Below are 21,326 nucleotides of genomic sequence, written 5' to 3'. Positions count from 1 at the left end.
AGGTATTAGTGCCCCCCCGACACATCAGGGCTATGCCCGCGAGCCCCTCAAGTCAGGTCCAGAGATCCGCAATTTATCTCAGGCCAGACAGCCGGCCGAGATATCCATCTTAAAAAAATGGCGGTGAGCGGTCCTTAAGTGATTAAAAACTTTTTTGTTTTCTTTTTTCTTGATTGCTATCACAAGGTGTAAATAAACCCCTATGTGATAGCATTGGGCAGGTGACAGGTAATCTTTATGGAGACATTAACGGTCTAATAGATGCCAATCTAACAATCAAACCACAGATCGGCTTGGTTAGAGGTGTCCCCTGGCTGTACTGGCCAGGAAATGGTGAAACTGGAAGTGAAATTACATCCAGTTACATTGTTTGCATGTGACATATGGAGCTGCAACATCACTTTCACCTTCAAGCCAGGAGCCAGTGTTGTGCCGAGAAATGACCCCCCGTCGAATAATGCCCGCCCTGTACTGCGCAGGTGCAGTGCTGAGCCGCCGAAAGTCTCCGAACATGAACAGCGCCTGCGCAAAGAAGACAATGTTCTGCCACACGCTCGCGCACGCTCCCGATGCTCGTGCAACTCTGCAAGGGGCAGCTGTATTATTGATTGAACTCTGCAAGGGGCGGATGCCTACAGAAGAGAGCGTACTGTATCATTATGGGCAGAGCTGATACGATGGGGGTGAATTTCTCAAATGGGCATATGTATTATTGATTGAAGCGCGCAAACACGTGTAGTTTGTTGAGAAATCCACCCCCATCATGATACAATACGGCCTCTTCTGTAGGCATCCGCCCCTTGCGCAGCTCAATCAATAATACACCCGCCCCTTGCAGAGTTGCACGAACATCGGGAGCGCGCGGCAGAACGTCATCTTCTTTGCACAGGCGCTGTGTACAGCCGTTCATGTTCGGAGACTTTCCGCAGCTCTGTCGTGCTCTGTACTGCGCTTGCGCAGTACAGGGCGGGCTTTTTTTGACGGGGGGTAATTTCTTGTCAGAACACAGGCTAAACAAAACCGACACAATCAGATTGCCGCTACTGCAACCTTCAGCTTGTGATTAAAGGTGCACTTTTTGGACGTATGTAGTACTTCCAAAGAGCTGAACTGTATAAGCAGCACTGAATAATCTCACTCAGGAAAGGAAGCCTATTAGAGCGCAGCATCTGCAGCAGCTTTGTTTGCCATTAGAGGCAGCTATGTGTGATGAATTGGTGGCAATGCGTTTCAAAGAAAAAAACCTTCTTTCTAAAGCCAGCACAGTGTAAAAGGAAGGGAAATATTTATACACGGGGATGACAATGCAATCCAGCATAGGACTATATTCAGAGTTTGGGATTACACATAATGATGGGCAGACTGAGCTTTACGACTAAACATCCACTGATTCATGTTACAGACATTGAGAAACGTGGTTGGTAAGGCTGAATAAAGACACCAGTCCATCCTGTATGGGTGTAGAGGTGTGTGTGTGTGTTTATGTCGATACCATTTCCCATATCACTGTATATTACTTTTGCCAAGATGTCCATATAAGTTTTTTTTACACTATCAACGCTTCCCTTTGACAGCATCGATAGTGGAATGGAGTTCCAAATCCTTACTGCTCCGATAGTACAGAATCCTCTACGAAGTTTAAGGTTAAACTGCTTTTCCTCCAATTCCATTGAGTGGCTGTGCACTGTGTACTTAATTTTCTCCCTATGCTAGAATCACCATTGAGGTATTTGTATACAATCATATATCTCCTTTCAAACATCTCTTCTCCAAGGAGAATAAGTTTAATGCTTGTAGTCATTTCTCTTAATTGAAGGTCCTCCTGTACCGTTATTCGTTTTGTTGCCCTTCTCTGGACTCTTCCCAGCTCCAGCATATCCTTCCTGGAGGACCGATATCCAGAACTACATGACTTACTCAAGATGTGGCCAGATCAGAGTTTTAGAAGAGGTAGAATTTTAGTTTCAGCTCTTCAGTAAATACCCTTTAATACATGCTGATAGTCTGCTTGCTGCAGCTTGCATTGCATGCCAGTGCCGAGCCTGTGATCTACTAGGACTTTATGGAATATAAAAAAAGGGCTAAAAAGACTAAAAGGCCATGGACTAGGAGGCAAAGGGAGTAGAATAAATGAAAATAAAAAGATATAATATAAAATCAACAGCACCAGTCAAGTAATTAATTAATATGATTGCAAAGGAGGTGGTGCGGTGGTCTCAGAAACCTATATATTCACAGACTGGGGTGATATAGGTCTGTCATATTGTAAAAAAAGGATTCCGGACAGAGAATATTGTGGACCAACTTTTGTGGCGAAAACTCTATTATGATTAAAATTCATGAATGCGGAGAACCATATATTGCAGTAGTCACAAAATGGCGGACCGTGGTCCAGACCCAGTAATACTCCTGTCCGGACTGTCAGCCCAGCAGTCTGCAGTGCTAGATCCACACTGATCAGCAGTCATTGGTTGCTAGGACCACTGCCATCCTAGCAACCAATGATGTCACGTGTGCCCTGCTCCCTGCAGCAAGCTTCTCTGCCCAGGCCACGCCCCATGGAGCTCGCCTCTTCTCCAGCTCCTGCCCCCTTCCTGCCTGACTACAAGTGTACTGTACACTTTGATGGGCTCTACCAGTCTACAGGTGCATTATGATTGATCTATAATGGGGAACCTGATCTATGGGGGACACTGATGTATTTTTCATAGACATACAATCACTACAATCTTTCATAGCACAAACTTGAGGTTCAGACCTCGGATGGAAGAAAATATTAGCAACCGGAACTCCCTGAATTTTATTACCTTGATGTGTTGTATATCCATATACAAAAATAAGAGAGAGAGTGTGTGTGTGTGTGCGTATATTATATATATATATACAAACATACACACACACAGCCCAACTATACTCATTGCTATAAATGTGATTAGAGAATAGCATTACATTTCGAGATCCTCATGAACCCTCTGAGTGACAGTGTATTTAGTGTAAACATCTAGAATATTTCTCTGTGGCACAAGTTTTGGAACCTGTCTTCAGTTGATCCACATTTCGGAATGTCTTAAAGGACCCAGACTCTTAAGCCAACAGTGTACTTTAAAATTATTTAAGGGTGAAGTGTCTGGGTACACTGTTCTCCAGATCATCCTTTTCCTCACGATCTAGTTACATTTACAAATACAAAACATACTTTAATACCCATTGTTAAAACATAAATACAATGTTTTATTTAACTGTTGCCATTTGTACAAAGAAAGTTATGAAACAACATAATATAACGTCACCGTTGTATTTAGGCTAATCCAAATGAACTGTTTGGCTCACCAAAATATAAATCAAAGCAATGTAAACTTTCTTGATTTTAAGGACATATGCAGTCATTTATATATTTATTCTAGTCATATGGGTATGCAGGCAGCTTGAAATCTAAAATGTACAGGTCTACAAAGATCTGTCGAAAATAGCAAATCAATATGGAAACAGGAATTAAAAAAAATAAAAAATAAAATAATAATTCTGTGACACTGCCAGCTCCTATCAATGTGTATGGCAGGAAAACTAAAACTATCTGACAAACAAAAAAAACAACCCACAACATGGGCCATTACTAGGTACTTTGGAGTTAGTCGGTAGTCCATTATTACAATGCATGATTGACTTGAGCTAAAGTGTAGTGCTGACACTGGAGACATTGATCTGTGTTGTGTGAACAGTGTTGTCATATAGCAACCCCTGGAAACTAAATTGTCGCTCTTCTCTATCGACACATGTCCATCACTTCTTCTTTTTCTTGCTCTTCTTGCCACCTTCTCCTTGCTGAACTGTCTGATCTCCTCCTCCCGTTTTCTGTGTCCGAGTTTTCAGTTTGGGGATCTCCTCTGCCACACGAATCATTATAGCTTTCCCTTCGAACAGCAAGACAAAAAACTGTGAAGGGGGGCTGAAATGTAGCAATTGGCCTGAACCAACACTGGTGGCTCATACACATTTAAAAGAGATGTCACCAGAACTATTTTGTTACAATGCAACTTGTCAAGAAAGTGACTGCTCTGTCCGCGTGTACATTCCCCTTCTACCATCTGTTCAGATTCCCTATATCAATTGCCTAACAGCATATACAAAGCAAAGAAACACTTCCTAATGACACTCAACAGGTTAGTGTTGCAGTTAATGTAATGATTAGTCCAAGGAAAAACAAATAAATGCTTGACTGGATTTAAAGTTCAGTAATAAAAATGGCCCACAGAAATATAATTATTTTGAACCATTTGCAAAAAATAAAAAAAAGTGCATTATTATTCTTTTATTTTAAGGAGACTGTAAAACATTGCACCCATTAGCAAATCATGGGTGCAATCTCAGGCTTCTGCAGACTGTCTGCTTTTACCTCATAAGGGCAAGCAGTTATTGAATGACAAAAAGCATCAACTAACTACTTAGAGCGCTCATCAGCACCCCGATAGTTAATTGAGACTACAAGCCATCAGCCACAATGGTTGACAGTAGTTCCCAGTGATTCTCAGTGTATGGAACGCCTCAAGGTCGCCATATTGCAATGAATTTTAAAGAAGCCTGCAGATTGAAAAGGGAAAGGTAGTTTTTAATAACATTCAATTACAGTATGGCTTGTGTAGCAAATTTATACACACACCTATATATATATATATATATATATATATATATATATATATATATATATATATATATATATATATATATATATATATATATATATATATATACACACACACACACACACACACACACACATATATATATATATATATATATATATATATGTGTGTGTGTATATATATGTGTATATATATATATATATATATATATATATATATATATACACACATATATATACACACACACATATATATATATATACATATACACACACACACACACATTTTTTATTTAGCTATCCCCCCCCCCCCCCGAAAGTTAGTCTACTGGGATGTTTGGAGTTGTTTAAACACATATAGCTGGATTCAGATAGCTTTACGCCGGCGTATCAGTAGATACGCCGACGTAACTCTAAATCTACGCCGTCCTAAATTTAGGCGTATTCTGGAAACCAGAATTTACACTTAAATTAGGCTAAGATATGAGCAGCGTAAGTCTCCTACACCGTCGTATCTTAGGGTGCAATATTTACGCTGGCCGCTAGGTGGCGTTTCCGTTGAGTTTGGCGTAGAATATGCAAATGACTAGATACGCCGATTCTGAAAACGTACGTGCGCCCGGCGCATTTTTTTTACGTCGTTTACGTACGGCTTTTTCCGGCGTAAAGTTAGTCGAACAAATAGCTGGCCTAGTCAATGTTAAGTATGGCCGTCGTTCCCGCGTTGAAATTTTTACGTCGTTTGCGTAAGTCGTCCGTGAATGGGGCTGGACGTAATTTACGTTCACGTCGAAACCAATACGTCCTTGCGACGTACTTTGGAGCAATGCACACTGGGATATGTACACGGACGGCGCATGCGCCGTTCGTAAAAACCATCAATCACGTCGGGTCACCAATCATTTACATAAAACACGCCCCCTCATCCTCATTTGAATTAGGCGAGCTTACGCCGGCCCCATTTAAGCTACGCCGTAACTTAGGAGGCAAGTGCTTTGTGAATACAGCACTTGCCTCTCTGACTTACGGCGGCGTAGCGTAAATACGATACGCTACGCCGCCCTACCTGAATCTAGCTAATACTTTAGGAGTCTTCACAACATGCAATCAGTGATAATGCCTTATAATTTTCACCTTACAGCAATGAGAGAATAAGGATCTAAAAATAAGGTTGAAATAAAAAAAATAAAAAAAAGAAAGGACGACAGGCCAAAATGCATCCCATCTAAAAAGGGATTGACTACATGGCTGTTGAAGGTAGAAGCAGAGGTTGTCTGTACCCGGGTCCCACCGCGATAATGATGAGCGGTGAGATACAGACATACCAAAGGATGTGGAACTTATGGAAAAAATGACAGCTAGACTTCAGGATAGGCTGGAAATGTACAATGAGGTCTGGGAGGAGTGGCACCACCAGGAGGATTCGCCTTGAGCCGATGGCTGAGCCCCTATTTTTTCCCCCTAGCCGCCTCCCCCAATTTATCCCCCTCTTAGTCTTTCTTTCTTTTTCACGCTCTCGTCTCTTTTATCCTGTCTTTCCTTCCTTTTCCTCTTCTCTGTTTCTTTCTGGTCTAGTTAATGGTTACTATTGTATGTAGATTGCTTACCTCTACAAGAGCTGTGTATTAATACAGTGTAAGCACTGGCTAGATTGTTGCCGTAGCGATTTATGTACACTACTGTAATCGATCTATGTTCATTTTCTGATTGATATGATCAATAAAAAAAATTGTTATTTAAAAAAAAAAAAAAAAAAAAAAAGGAGGAGATACAGACATACCTGTCGAACGAAATTCATGCTTTTAAAGCGGTGGTTCACCCTAAATAACAACATTCTACCATAAAATACAGCATAGTAGCGTGAGCTACAGTATGCCTTTATTCATTTTTTTGGCGCCGTACTCACCGTTTAATCCCATAGTGTAGTTTCAGACTCCCCGCGGGGAATGGGCGTTCCTATGGAGAGGGAAGATGATTGACGGACGGCTATGGTGCGTCACGATTCCCGAAAATAGCTGGAGTAGGTCTCGGCTCTTCACGGCGCTATACGGCGCCTGCGCACAGACTAGGCGCAGGCGCCGTGAAGAGCCAAGTCCTATTTCGGCTATTTCCAGAGAAGCGTGACGCGCCATTGCTGGCCGTCAATCATGTTCCCCTCGATAGGAACGCCTACTCCCCGAGGGAGTCTGAAACTTCACTACGGCATTAAACTGAGTACGGGGCCAAAAAATAAAATATATTTTTTTTAATGTTCTTAGGGTGAACCCCCGCTTTAAGCTCTTGAATTTTTTGTAAGTGTACAACATGAAGGAGGGGGGGGGGGGGGGTTGTTGAAATACATTTTGTAACAGGATTACACTATGTGCCCCTCTTTTTATTATTCTAAGTAACATCCAGATGGAATTATGATCCGGGAGTTACAGTAAAGGATTTCTATACAGGCATTAATTGATTTCCTGTCTGGTAAACAGAGGACAAATACTGCAGCTGCTGACTTTTAAACAAAGGACACTTACCTGTCCAGGGCATCCGCAGTGTCAGCACCCGAAGCCGATCTATCGCTCGGCTCTCAGGTGCTGCTGCCGCCATCTTCGGTACGGGAATCAGGAAGTGAAACCTTGCGGCTTCACTTCCTTGTCCCCCTACTGCGCATGCGCAACTTGCGCTGTGCGTTTCTACTGATCCCTGCTGTCTTCTGCGACCCGTGTATCTCCCAGATGACAGCGGGGGGGGGGGGGGGGGGGGGGGGCGGAGAAGGCGATGGAAGGGGCATAATACCCGACGGGTAGCTTGGGTATCTTGTCCCGGAAGTGACAACAGAGGGGGAGGGGGGGGGGGGGGGGGCGGACAAACTGAAGTTCTATTTCTGGGTGGAACTCCGCTTTAAGAGAGAGGACTCACTGGGTGCAGTGATGGGAGCCAAGGATCCATTCAGATGTTATTTTGAGAAAAATACATATTTGATGCTTTTTTACATTTTACTAAATCCCTACATTTTCTTTTTGTAAAAGACTTACTTGACTGAAGTTTCTCCACACACGGTGTGCCATCTTCATTTCTTAGCTGTATACGCACTCTACCCCTGTACTGTACATCCCGGTTCCACTCACGTGTGTACATCTTGTCTGCCTGTACACAGAAATATGTTTAGAATGGCCGGGGGATTTGTAAGACAGAACAAGTCGCGACAATGATAAAATACATCACCTCCAAGATGGCATTTAGCTTGTTTGCACGACATACATCTGCAATTTCAGTACAGGTTGGATTCTGTACAGCCTGAATAAAAAGCATGGAAAACAATAAGTTAAGCATATTGATGATGGTCAGTAATAAACAATCTGTATGATGCAAATAATTTAGGGATAGTTACTCGGCCTTTCCTGGATTTATTATTTGCTGCTAAATAAGACACACAGGTCATAACGAAAAGCTTTTAAGACTCATTAACCACTTAAGACCCGGACCAAAACGCAGGTAAAGGACCAGGCCCCTTTTTGCGATTCGGCACTGCGTCGCTTTAACTGACAATTGCACGGTCGTGCGACGTGGCTCCCAAACAAAATTGGCATCCTTTTTTTCCCCACAAATAGAGATTTCTTTTGGTGGTATTTGGTCACCTCAGCGGTTTTAATTTGTTGCGCTATAAACAAAAATAGAGCAACAATTTTGATTTTTTTTTAAATAATTTTTTACTATAATAAATATCCCCCAAAAATATATGATAAAACCATTTTTTTTCCTCAGTTTAGGCCGATACGTATTCTTCTACAAATTTTTGGTAAAAAAAAACAAAACATTGCAATAATCGTTTATCGATTGGTATGCGCAAAATTTATAGCGTTTACAAAATAGGGGATAGTTTTATTGCATTTTTTTTTTTTTTTTTACTACTAATGGCGGTGATCAGTAATTTTTTTCGTCATTATAGACGAAAAATTATAGCAGACACATTGGACAATTTTGACACATTTTTGGGACCATGGTCATTTTCACAGCAAAAAATGCTATAAAAATGCATTGTTTACTGTGAAAATTACAATTTCAGTTTGGGAGTTAACCACTAGGGGGTCCTGAAGGGGTTAAGTGTGACCTCATATCTGTTTCTAACTGTAGGGGGGCGGGGCTGGACGTGTGATGTCATTGATCACCTTTCCCTATATCAGGGAACACACGATCAATGACAGCGACTGGGCATTAAACAATCACGTACAGGTAAGTGATTGTGCCCAGCCGTGCCATTCTGCCGACGTATATGGGCGTTAGGTGGTCCTTAAGTGGTTAAGCAGAATTAAAACCTGATTTTTTTTAAGAAATGGGCCCTCTGGAGTTTTATGCCATCATGTGATAGTAAGCACATTGTCTATAATGCACCATTCAAACGATGCCCTCCAGCCCTCAGCTCTCTCTGTTGTCACAGGCACTTCCATCTTCTCCCAGTCTTCTTTCTAGGTTAGGCCTGTTCAGCTGCTTGAATGGCTGGCTGGGCTGTGATGATGTCACAGACCAGCCATTTACAGTGCAGAGCTGATGCTGAGATGCACATGTGCGGCTCAGGATTTATTTCTGCTGACAGGCAGAAAGAAGCATTTACAAAAACACGAGACCAATAAGGTCAGTGGTCAAAAAACCCTACTTATCAGTTTTTTGGGGGTGGGGTTAGTTGACACTGTAAGGAGATGTCGTGCACAGCAGTCATTTTCACACAACTTTATTTTCTATTTTTAGAAGTCATTTTTTTTTAGTAATGCAATAAAAAAAACAAAAAAAAAAAAAAAAAACACAGTACAGGTGTACAGAATACACTGTATGTAACATAAATCATTTACCAGCCTGTATTTACAGGTCATTATTCAGTGCCACGGTATATCATTTTTTGAGACATACAGAACTTTATTTTGGAGGTACTGAATAACCAGAGTTTTTTTTATCATTATTATTTCTACTACAAGAAAATGGGAAAAATAAAATTTGAAGAAAAGACAGCCTCAATTATTTTTTGTGATAAAACCTATCAAATAAAATATGACAGTACAAAAACACCCCAAAATGACCCCATACATTACCGTACAGGTCATAAACAGAGGGAGGAGGGGGTGAAGGGGTTAATGTACAGGTTTCACACTGTGGGAAGATGGAGATGAGGGGAATATTGTGGGGATTAAAGCGGAGTTCCACCCAAAAGTGAAACTTTCGCTTTAAGCACTCCTCGCCCCCTTACATGCTTCCTTTCTTCAAACGTGGCCTAGGCAGTCCCTCCCTGCCAGCAATCTTCTGGGACAAAACTAAGGTCCCAGAAATCGGCTTACCAATAGGAGAGGGCAGTGCGACTCTTGCATGCGCAGTGCGCCTCCGACCGTGAAGCCATAAGCTGTCACGGCCAGGTGCCCACAGTTACTATGACAGCGCCGAGGAGAGAAGCGGCTGCATCGCTGGACCGTGGGGTAGGTAAGTGTTGGTTTATTAAAAGTCCACAGCTATACTTTTTGTAGCTGCCAACTTTTAATAAACAAAAAAAAAACAGGTGGAACTCCACTTTAATATACAGGTCACTACAGAGACGCGATGAAGCCGAGATGTACAGGAAAGGAAGGTGGTGAAAGGGCTAAATACTATCCCACAGTCAAATTAATACCTTGAATCTGCTGCTGCCTCTGATTTTCTACTAATGAAATGATTGATTCCTTCTGGTCATTGGAACCTCCCTAGACATCAGCCCCTTTACATGATGTATATTCTTAATCTAGATCGAATGTAATCATTTTTACAGATATTCTTTAGATAGGTTATTTCCTATCTATAGCACCCAAAATGCATTTGCTACCTTTTGTTTTCTTGCTGGTTGAAGTATTAAAATACTTTGGATAGTCAATTGTTTTTGTTCTCTTATTGGCTCGATTACACACAGCCCTTTTACATGGCATTGCATCAACACTTGACTTGAAGTCCACTGGCGGGCAGAGAAATCACAAACCTGTGATACACTGACTGCTCATCTGCACTTGCCTGGTATTATTTAACCACTTCCCTACCGCGTCATTGTGAAATGACGGCGGCAGGAACCCCTCCTCGATCCGGGAGGACGTCGCTTTGTGGGGGGATATCTGAATGATGCCTGCAGCTAGAGGCATCATTCAGATATCCTTCTCTTGTGCCGGCGATTCTGCACAACGTAAGAACGATCATAGCGGCGGTTCCGCCGCTAGATCATTCTTACAGGCGGCGGGAGGGGACATCCCCCCCCCTCCCGCCGCCATCCGGTGCTTCTCCGGGCTCTCCCGTGCCATCGGGGGCCCGGAGAACGAATCGTCCGGCGCTGGCAGGAAGCATAGAGATGACTGGTGACCAGATGGTCACCAGTCATCTCTATGACCGTCAGAGGACCCGGGCGCGATGTGATGACGTCACGCCCGGGTCTCCGTAAGTAAACAAAGCCGCAATTGCGGCTGCTAAGCAACACTGATCATGAGATCGGTGAATTTTTTTTCACCGATTTCATGCTTTCCAGCCTGGAGGAGAGATGGTGGGGTCTTATTGACCCTGCATCTCTCCATAAAGAGGACCTGTCACACACATTCCTATTACAAGGGATGTTTACATTCCTTGTAATAGGAATAAAAGTGATAATAATAAAAAATAAAAAAAAAAATAAAAAAAGTGTAAAAAAATATGTAAAAAAAAAAAAAGAAATAAAACATTTTTTTTAATGCCCCTGTCCCCAGTAGTTCGCGCGCAGAAGCACACGCAAGTCCCGCCGACATATGTAAACGCCGTTTAAACCACATATGTGAGGTATCGCCGCGTGCGTTAGAGTGCCAGCAACAATTCTAGCACTAGATCTCCTCTGTAAATTTAAACTGGTAACCTGTAAAAAATTTCAAAGCGTTGCCTATGGAGATTTTTAAGTACCGAAGTTTGGCGCCATTCCATGAGTGTGCGCAATTTTAAAGCGTGACATGTTGGGTATCTATTTACTCGGTGTAACATCATATTTCATATTTTACTAAAAAATTGGGCTAACTTTACTGTTTTGTTATTTTTTTAATTCATGAAAAAAATTTTTTCCAAAAAAAAGGAGTTTGAAAAATTATTGCGCAAATAGCGTGCAAGATAAAACGTTTCAATGACAGTCGTTTTATTCCCTAGGGTGTCTGCTAAAAAAACATATATAATGTTTGGGGGTTCTGCGTAATTTTCTAGCAAAAAAATTATGATTTGTACATGTAGGAGAGAAGTGCCAGAATAGGCCTGGTATGGATGGGTGTATAACAGCCCGGTATGGAAGCGGTTAAAAGCGGAACTTTACCCATAATATGATAAAAAAATAATGTTCTTTAGCAAAGAATATACAGTGCATCTGGAAAGTAGTCACAGCACTTTTGTTACAGCCGTATTCCAAAATGGATTCAATTCATTTTTCTCAAAATTCTACAAACAATACCCCATAATGACAACGTGAAAGAAGTTTGTTTGATATCTTCGCAAATTTTTAAGTCGGAAATGCTAATGTACATGTGATTACATAGGTATTCACAGCCTTTGCTCAATACTTTGCTGAAGCTCCTTTGGCACCAATTACAGCCTCAAATCTTTTTGCATATGAGGATACAAGTTTAGCACACCTATTTTTGGTCAGTTGCTTACATTCTTCTTTGCAGGACTTCTCAAGTTCCATCAGGTTGGATGGGAAGTGTTGGTGGACAGATCTCCAGAAATGCTCAAATCGGATTCAAGTCTGGGCCACTCAAGGACATTCATAGTGGTCTCGTAGCCACTCTTTGTTACCTTGGCTATGTGCTTATGGTCATTGTCCTGTTGGAAGATGAACCCTCGCCCCAGTCTGAGGTCCAGAGAGCTCTGGAGCAGGTTTTCTGCATTTATCTTTCCCTCGATCCTGACTAGTCTCCCAGTTCCTGCCACTGAAAAACATTCCCACAGCAGGATGCTGCCACCACCATGCTTCACTCTTGGGATGGTATTGGCCAGGTGATGAGCGGTGCCTGGTTTCCTCCAGACATGATGATTGCCATTCAGGCTAAAGTGTTCCATCTTTGTTTCATCAGACCAGAAAATTTTGTTTCTCATGATCGGAATCCTTTAGGTGCCCTTTGACAAATCCCAGGTGAGGTGGGCCATCATGTGCCTTTTACTGAGGAGTGGCTTCCGTCTGGCCACTGTACCATACAGGCCTGATTGGTGGAGTGCTGCAGAGATGGTTGTGCTTCTGGAAAGGTTCTCCTCTACACAGAAAAATGCTGGATATTGCTTCCCTCAAACCTGAAAATCTCTTCTTTCCTGCTGCTGGTATCACTCTGGAGACCACTAGCTGGGATAAGAAGTGGAGTGCAGTTGCTATCACTCTGCATGGGACAGGAGCCAGCACAACTGCTACACCCTACTACAGCTTCAAGTTTCCAATCCATCCCTCTGCATTGCACTCTGCTTGATGCTCTGGGATGGCGGGTCAGCAAGCCCAGACCGGGATCTACCAGTCACCTGTCCACGATCTACAAGTTGCTGACACCCCCTGTAATAGGGGAAGCTGATTGGATCTTCTATACTTGCTTATCACGCCTGTCTAGTCTATTATAATTTGGAGTCTAGCCCCCTGATAAGGAGGAATTTTATATCAGTATCAATGGGTGTGCATTTGGGTGATCTCAACGCACATCAATTATATTCTTTGTTCTGGATGTTCACCAAGGAATACATCTGCACTATTTAGAACATCACTAGTTGTTCACACTTCATGGACACTAGTTTGTTTATTTATTATCTATGCTTAGTGTGACAATTTTTTTTTATGGTTTCTATATTAAGTTTTAACTAACCCTTTCAATTGGTATCCTCCTTCCCTCTGCAATTGTCTTCTTGTTGTTGATGTAAGCTGGGTAAATGCAGATAAATCTGTAAAAAAAAAAAAAAAAAAACACACACCACACCAGTCAGAATCTTTGAAGTTTTGTACCTAAAATACCACATTCACCCAAGTACTGATGATGGAAACAATCACCCAGATGGCTTGGTATATATCTTAACTTCTACTCACAACCAACATGCTCGCTCAGGGTGAAAATCTGAGCATTTACATGTTAATAGATCCTTCAACTGACCCTGGATGCAGACAGTGTGCATTCAGGTTCAGCATTTGTGAAGTGCTGGCTGCACACAAACTGGCCACAGTGAATCGCCCAGTTTGTATGTGGCATTAGGCCACCTCTGAACGCAAACTATACATACACACACACGCAACCATGTGAATGTAGCATTATTACCATCATTCAGATTAAAGTGCAACCCTGACCAAAACTTTGTATTTTTTTTTCTGGATCCAGTAAGAAAGAGTTAGACCCTTTGCAGTTGGTGTCACTATTTTTGGAGAGATTTTCCCTTATTTGCTGTCCTGGTGACTAAAGTGAGAGATAAAAATGATTCCATGGAGACATTAAAGCGGTAGTTCACCCTCACTTACATCATTTTTCCATCGAGACAGGCATTGTAGCGCGAGCTACAGTATGCCTGTCCCGATTTTTTTACCCCCGTACTCACTGTGTACTTGTACATTAAAGATTTCGGCTCCCGCGGGGAATGGGCGTGCCTATGGAGAGGGAGGATGATTGACGGCCGGCTCTGGCACGTCACTCTCCCCGAAGACAGCCGGAGTAGGTCTCGGCTCTTCACGGCGCCTGCGCACAGGCTATGCGCAGGCGCCGTGAAGAGCCAAGCCTATTTCGGCTATTTCCAGAGAAGCGTGACGCGCCAGAGCCGGCCGTCAATCACTTTCCGTCTGGATTGGAACGCCCATTCCCCGTGGGCAGACGGAATCGCCTAGGTCGGATTAAACAGTGAGTACGGGGATACAAAATGTAAGACCGGCATACTGTAGCTCGCGCTACGATGCCGAATTTTATGATAGAATAAAAAAAAAAAAAAAAAAATTTTTTATTCTAGGGTGAACCCCCGCTTTAACTTGGTGGGAAAGTCTGTCAGATTTTTACCAGGGTTTGTGGTCCTGTTGTCAAGATTTTCTCTAGCTACTTGTTCGATGGCCGAAAGGTAGTGGGGGGAAATCTGCCTACTGGGGACATAAACAGCAAGACAAACCTGACAAGTTTATAACCCTTCTAAATTGTACTGTTCTGTCTGACGTTCTACTCTTAATTGTTTTTCCACAGTTTCCATTTATCACCTGGAACATAAAGCTCACCACTTTTCTGCATGAATGACAGATCTATTCACCTTTATTTATCAACAAAGCCCCTATTCAGACACAATAATGTCAGACATAAAATGTAATGGAGTGCTCCCTGTGATGCCAACATCTACTCTGTGGTTTGCGCTTTGTGTGCCAATGGCAGCTCAAATAATCCCCAGAACTGAGGACGTGGGCTTTTACTGGTGAAAAATCATCTCTCACTGCTGAGAAAATGCAAAAGGTGAAGCCAGGGCTGCAGCTCACCTGGAGTCTTGCGCTTACTGAAATCCACCAAAATGTAACTTGGTCAAACCCCTGCCAATCCACTCTTGCCAAATTCCAAACAGTCAAAGCCGCCCTTTTTCACCAAACAAGCTGCTCTGAAGGAACAGAAGGGAGAGCTGGCATTCACCGGGTTTTCTCCACTGTATAAATAATTCCCAAGATTTTGTGTACTTAATTATTTGTTCATGATCATACATTTCACAGTGTATTGTCTGCTATCTTATTAGAAATGACACATGACACTTCTTATTTGACATCAATGGCACATGAAACAGACAGGATTACACAGACGGGACTCATGTATGCCAGCTTTTCTCTGTGTGTGAGCTGCTTTTCTTCCCTATACAAGTCAATGGTAGTGGGAAAAAAGCTCAGAAGTAACTCCCAAGTATCTGTGCTGCATATGACTTGCTTTTGAGTCGAATGCCTGTGTACATTTAGTCCCATCTGAATGAGCTGTAAGGGCTTAACTGCAGCATTCAGATGTGGCTAAACTCTGACCTGGATGGAGCAGCACTCCAATAGAAATGGCCGTATACAGATTGGTTGGTTAGCGGTGTCCAGATTGAGTGCAGTCAGACACCTGGATGCAAACTGTGTCCAGGGCAGGTCAGAGGGCTCATCCAATTGTTTACATGTGAACAGCAGTGGCAAAGCCCATTTATTTATACAGGGAATACATTTAGCTACGCTGCAGCTCCTCACACATGGAGATAGGCACTCCATTAACAAGAAATCACTGGATGTGTGAATGAAGAATTATTCTAGAGTGAAACAAATTTTTTTCAGAGCTGACCAATAAAAAGTAATATGTTTAGAATTCAGTTTCCAGCACTTTGATCACCTCGATGGGTCTGTATACAGTTTCTGCAGGTCTGCCATGGTCTGGTCTCCTCAGTGTTGCATATTATTTTCTATCCTGAGGAAGAAAAAAGATCTACTGTGAGTATATAAAATAAAAGATAAATAAACTGCTGAGCGTACATTATAAAAAGGCCATTCGGCGTCATTCTCCCCTCAGTGGAACTGAGCAAATGTATGTGCTTCTCCTCCATATCTAATAGATCTCATTCACAAATGTGTGTTAAAGTGGAACTTTAGTCATAAAATTACCGTATTTAATCGGCGTATAACACACACTTTTTTACCCTGAAAATAGAGGGTAAACCGTGCCGATATCTTTTTTTTTTTTAACCAACAGGGGGCAGGGATCGGGCCGCCCGCCCCGCCTCTCCTGGCCATGGGACAGTGCTGACAGTAAACTTTGACATTCAGAAAACATTACTGCCAGTCCTTTGTCATATACCGCTCCTCCTGTGTAAACTCTTAATGTAAATCTAAGCCTCTGCACTCGTTGTGACTGCTCTCCTCCTCCCGCTCCGCCTACTCCTCTTGTGTAGCTTTTGAATGGAGAGCGGTCATGTGACCGTCAATAATGGAGAGGAGAGCAGTCACATGGTATTTTTAGAACTTTGCTTTACAATGAGAGTGACACAGTGTATGAGAAGGGGCTGACAGTGTGAAGTTTTCTCCACTTTAGAGCTGGCAGCGCTGTACCTGTCCCAGTGCTGGGAGTGCAGGGGGGGTCTTTATAATGAAAGGGGGCCGTGTTGTTGTACAGGGGGCTGCGGTGTTGGCTGCGGTGTTGTACAGGGGGCTGCGGTGTTGTACAGGGGGCTACGGTGTTGTACAGGGGGCTGCGGTGTTGTACAGGGGGCTGCGGTGTTGTACAGGGGGCTACGGTGTTGTACAGGGGTGTATTATGCAAGGGGTCCGTGTACTATGCCAGGGGGCTGTGTAAAAAAAAAATCCTGAAATTTCCCTCTTAAAGTTAAGGTGCGTGTTATACGCCCGTGCGTAGGTTGCAGGTTCGTAAATCTTAAAAAAAATAAGTGCCTATACTGTGTAAAATCCAGTAACACTGATCTGCACATTCTCTCTATTTTTAGGCACTGCCAAGTTTGTGGAAGTCGATCTGCTAACAAACTTAAAGCAGAATTAAACCCTTCTATTCTTTACAGCTTACAGGAAGCTGCTCCTGTTTGATCTGCAACTGCCATGGTGCTGCACATGTGATCAGTTATGACACAATCCATTTGATGGTTTGACAGTTTGGTTGGGGACACAAGCAAAATGTGACAGCTAGCATTCCAGGAATTTAACTATTTTGAAACCATTAAATCGATGGATTTAAATTGGCAGCCTCCAGCAAGAACAAACAGGAGCAATGTTGGAGGCAATTTACAGCACACACTAATGTTGGTAGCAAAATTATTAATGTGCAATGTACGTTCCTTGCTAAAGAACGTATTTTTAAGATGTAATGGGTAAAGTTCCACTTTAAGTTTAAAGTGCATCTAAAGTGTGAACTGTTCAGAGCGGTGAAGAGTTAGAACTCCTGTTTGGTGTTAATTGTTGTCTGCAAGTGCCCCCAGCCTACCAAGAAGGTTCACCCTTTCTACCTATTAAATGAAAGGGAAGGAAAGTCGGAATAGGAATGGGAGGGGGAACTCTTCCAATGTGGACACTTCTTCCAGCAATTTATTTCCCTCACGTTGGATTTCCTCTCATCCTGTTGTGTCCACATGACAGGAAATTAATGAAAATCTCACCACTGGGAGAGAGAGATTGCAACAACAAAATAAACCATACTACCACTGTATTTACAATAGGAGAAAAGATTCTGCCTTTAGTTTTTTTCTATTCGATTGTAAGCTCTCAGGAGCAGGATAAAATCACCAGGTAAACATAAGAGTGTCTAAAATAAGAAAATGAATGCAGCCATTGAATCTAAGAACTGGTAAGCTGCAATTTAACTGCTTCCCACCCGCTGTATAGAGAAATGACGGATGGATGGGAGCGCATCATATGACGCGCCCCCCCCCCCCCATTCTTGCCGTGGGAGCGTGCAGCGATTGGTTGTGCGTTGTGTTCCTCGGACACAGCGCATCACTGATAACAGTAAAGAGCCTATGATGTAAGCTCTTTACCATGTGATCAGCAGCATCCAATCACAGAGTAAACAGGAAATGCTGGTTATCAGCATTTCTCTCCTCACCCTGACAGTACGTGATGAGAAGAGAGACATTAATTGTGATTTATCAGCGGGGAGATCTGCACTGTCATCAGTGCAGCCCCATCAGTGATGCCCATCAGTGCCACCTCATTACCAATTTACAAAAATTTTATAACCGAAAAACATATTTTCTCTGTTTAGCAAAAAAAAAAAAAAAGTGGTGATTAAATACAACCATAAAAAAATCCCTGTCTAAAAATGAGAATTTTGTTCGGGTACAGTGTTGCATGACCGCACATTTGTCAAAGTGCGGCAGCGCTGAAAATTGCCCTGGGTAGACAAGTGGTTAAATAAAGATTTGTTTTACCCCAAGGACATAATAGCCATTTTCAGTAAAATATCTCTCACAACAGAAAAGCACCAATGATCAGGGCTGCTTCTGAACAATTGTTCCCAACGGGAATTGTGTGATGACAGGCTGTTGACAGATAATCTGACCGTTTGTATGCTCCATCGGACAATTGTTGGATTTTCTGCAGACAAATATGGGATAGCATGCTTTAAAATTGTCCGCCAACAAATGTGTGTTGCCGGATTATCTGAGCATGTGTGTACACAAGTCCATCGGATTAAAAAACGCCAAAGTACAAACACGCATAATTGGAAGCAACGCTCACCATAACACAACATTAACATTAGTTGCGCAAAGGGTGGTGCTAAAAAGACAAAAAAAACATGTTTCGTGTTTGTTGGCTGACAATTCTTTGCCGTTTGTATGCAATACAAGTTCCTGGCCAACGGCCTTCGGACAAAAGTCCTGCGCTTTGTCCACAGAAAATCTGATCGTGTATGTGAGGCTTTATGGCCGGTTCACACCATAGAAAACACAGCTTGGATGTGTTCAATATGCTTTTCTGCATGAGCGTTTTTGATGCGTTCTAGTACACCCCTTACTTAAAGCGGATGTGCCACTAAAAAAAAAATATTAAAAGCCAGCAGCTACAAATACTGCAGCTGCTGACTTTTAATATTAGGACACTTACCTGTCCTGGAGTCCAGCGCCGTCCGCAGCATAGGACGAGCGATCGCGCGTCACTCTGCTGCTCCCCCCGCCATCCTCGGTGAGGGAACCAGGAAGTGAAGCGCTCCGGCTTCACTACCCGGTTCCCTACGGCGCATGCGCGAGTTGCGCTGTGCCGCTGATTGGCTCCCGCTGTTCTCTGGGAGCCGAGTGTTCCCAGAGCACAACGGGAGGTGACGTTCTGCCCGCAGAAAACCCGAATCTGTGTGGCCGGAAGTGGGTGCAAATACCTGTCTTTAGACAAGTATCTGCACCCCCCTTCCCCCTTAAAGGTGTCAAATGTGACACCGGAGGGGGGGAGGGTTCCGATCAGCGGGAGTTCCACTTTAGGGCTCTTTCACACGTCCTTTCAGTTTTTGTGTCCGCTCCGTCCCACTGTGCAGGGACCGCCCTGTCTCAGCTCCGCTCTGCCCTGCCCTATGGGGAACCGGATGCAGACGGACCGTCTGTCCGTCTGCATCAGTTCCGTTCCGCCGGACGGAAGAAAAATAAGGTTGTCTTCCGTCCGAAAACCGGATCCCGACGGACGCGGACGCTAGCGGATTCATTACTGATTATTCATTACTAGGGATTCATTACAAGTCCGTTAACGGACTTGTAATGAACGGACAGGCGGAGCGGACGTGTGAAAGAGCCCTTAGGGTGGAGCTCCGCTTTAACCTTAAATAAGAACGTGTGTGCCAGTGCATTTTAACGGGGTCCAGTACAGGAAAAATGCAGCACGTTCTTTTTTTTTCTGGAACGCGAATGCACTGGAACTGCAAGTACTGGTGTGAACTATGCCATTGAAACCCATATAACCTGCTTTTCATGCATATGGTGTAACCTGGCCCTAATTCCTGATGGATGCTGGCAGCTGCAATCCTCCATACCTAGGTGCAGACACTGTGGGGTCACACAACACACGGCCACGTGTCACCCTCAGCCCTGGAGATAGGAGGGTGGTGTGACACATGAGAACACACAGTGTGCCTGTACAGCCTGCCCCCTATTACTAGTCATAGCTTCCATTCATACTGCGATCACAGGATGAGGCAGAATTGTGGAATAAGACAATACCGCTCGTCATAAAAGAGGAAAATATCAGACGAGCCATGAGTACCATACACATAACACGCTGCCATTTATACCTTCACCCTCTCCCTCCATACCTCTCTGCTGCAGTTGCTGACTAGAGCTTCCGGGCACCCACAAACAGGAAGCGGAAACACGCTGCGCAAACGAGACTATCTGCCTGCGTGTCTAGCCTCACTCTCGTTCCAACACTCCCTGATGATTGGCTATCTGTATAACAGCGGGTCAGCGTAGCGTGGGGATACTGCACATGCGCAGTTGCTTACTGTTCTCTGCAACAGTGCTTGTGCGGTGTACCAAACTCCATCTTTAAGCGATGATGAATAAAACATTTGTGCTTAATAAAAATAGAAACAAGCAAGTCTGTTTTGCTATATATATTAAAAAAAAAAACACCACTTTGTCCCACAATCATTTCCCAATCTATACCATGATGTGTACATACCGACTCGTAAGAGTCGTGCTGGGGATAGTGCATAGCTCCCAACTGTCCCTGATTACGAGGGACTGTCCCTGATTTGGAACATTGTCCCTCTTTCCTCATTTGTCCCTCATTTTGGTCTGAGCTATAGAGTTGTATGTAAAATGCACTTTTTATCTTTCATAAAGTGTTTCTCAGTGTTAAACTTTTCATCCAATTTTTAAAATCCAGCATTTGTACATTTTAAAAGTAAATTTAAAGGAATGGTAGTGGTAAAAAAAAAATCCTTGTGGATTTAATTAATCTTGTTTTGGTTAATTCTCCTTTAAGGAGGTGTGGCAGGGGGCATGTCCTATGCCTAGCTACATTTGTTAGTAGGTGTCCCTCACTTCCATCTCCAAATTTTGGGAGGTATGCAGTAGATGGGCATCAATAGCCATCCGATAGGTGGAGTAGCATCTGGAGTCTAAACCGGTCATTGCTGCAGGAGGGCAGACTAAGGGGGATTACCACGGGAAATACAGCATTCACTGTACATCAGTGGCAGCCCATATCCCCCAATCCATGCGCCTGGCCCTTAATGTAAATGCAGGCCTCATGGATTCCAATAGCGTT

The 21,326-nt window shown here is 43.1% G+C and overlaps 1 protein-coding gene across 2 annotated transcripts; it reads right to left on the bottom strand.

Moving 5' to 3' along the window:
• Positions 1 to 3,218: 3,218 nt before the first annotated feature.
• SRP19 (signal recognition particle 19) lies at positions 3,219 to 20,469 on the bottom strand. 2 transcript variants are annotated; one of them, XM_040343503.1, is made up of 6 exons: positions 20,368 to 20,469; positions 15,964 to 16,038; positions 13,471 to 13,546; positions 7,847 to 7,918; positions 7,657 to 7,768; positions 3,219 to 3,911 (listed from the first exon to the last, which is right to left on the bottom strand). In XM_040343503.1, the coding sequence occupies exons 2-6, from the start codon at positions 15,999 to 16,001 to the stop codon at positions 3,781 to 3,783; spliced, it is 429 nt and encodes a 142-aa protein (XP_040199437.1). In that variant the 5' UTR covers positions 16,002 to 16,038; positions 20,368 to 20,469; the 3' UTR covers positions 3,219 to 3,780. The 2 variants fall into 2 exon arrangements, with proteins under 2 accessions (XP_040199437.1, XP_040199447.1); XM_040343513.1 differs by having other exon boundaries at positions 20,347 to 20,380.
• Between the last annotated feature and the right edge of the window lie 857 nt (positions 20,470 to 21,326).

Source organism: Rana temporaria, chromosome 1, assembly GCF_905171775.1.
Source record: "Rana temporaria chromosome 1, aRanTem1.1, whole genome shotgun sequence".
In the NCBI taxonomy this organism is placed as follows: domain Eukaryota; kingdom Metazoa; phylum Chordata; class Amphibia; order Anura; family Ranidae; genus Rana; species Rana temporaria.
The sequence above is the reverse complement of the archived record's forward strand: the minus strand, read 5'-3'. Positions and strand labels throughout refer to the sequence as shown.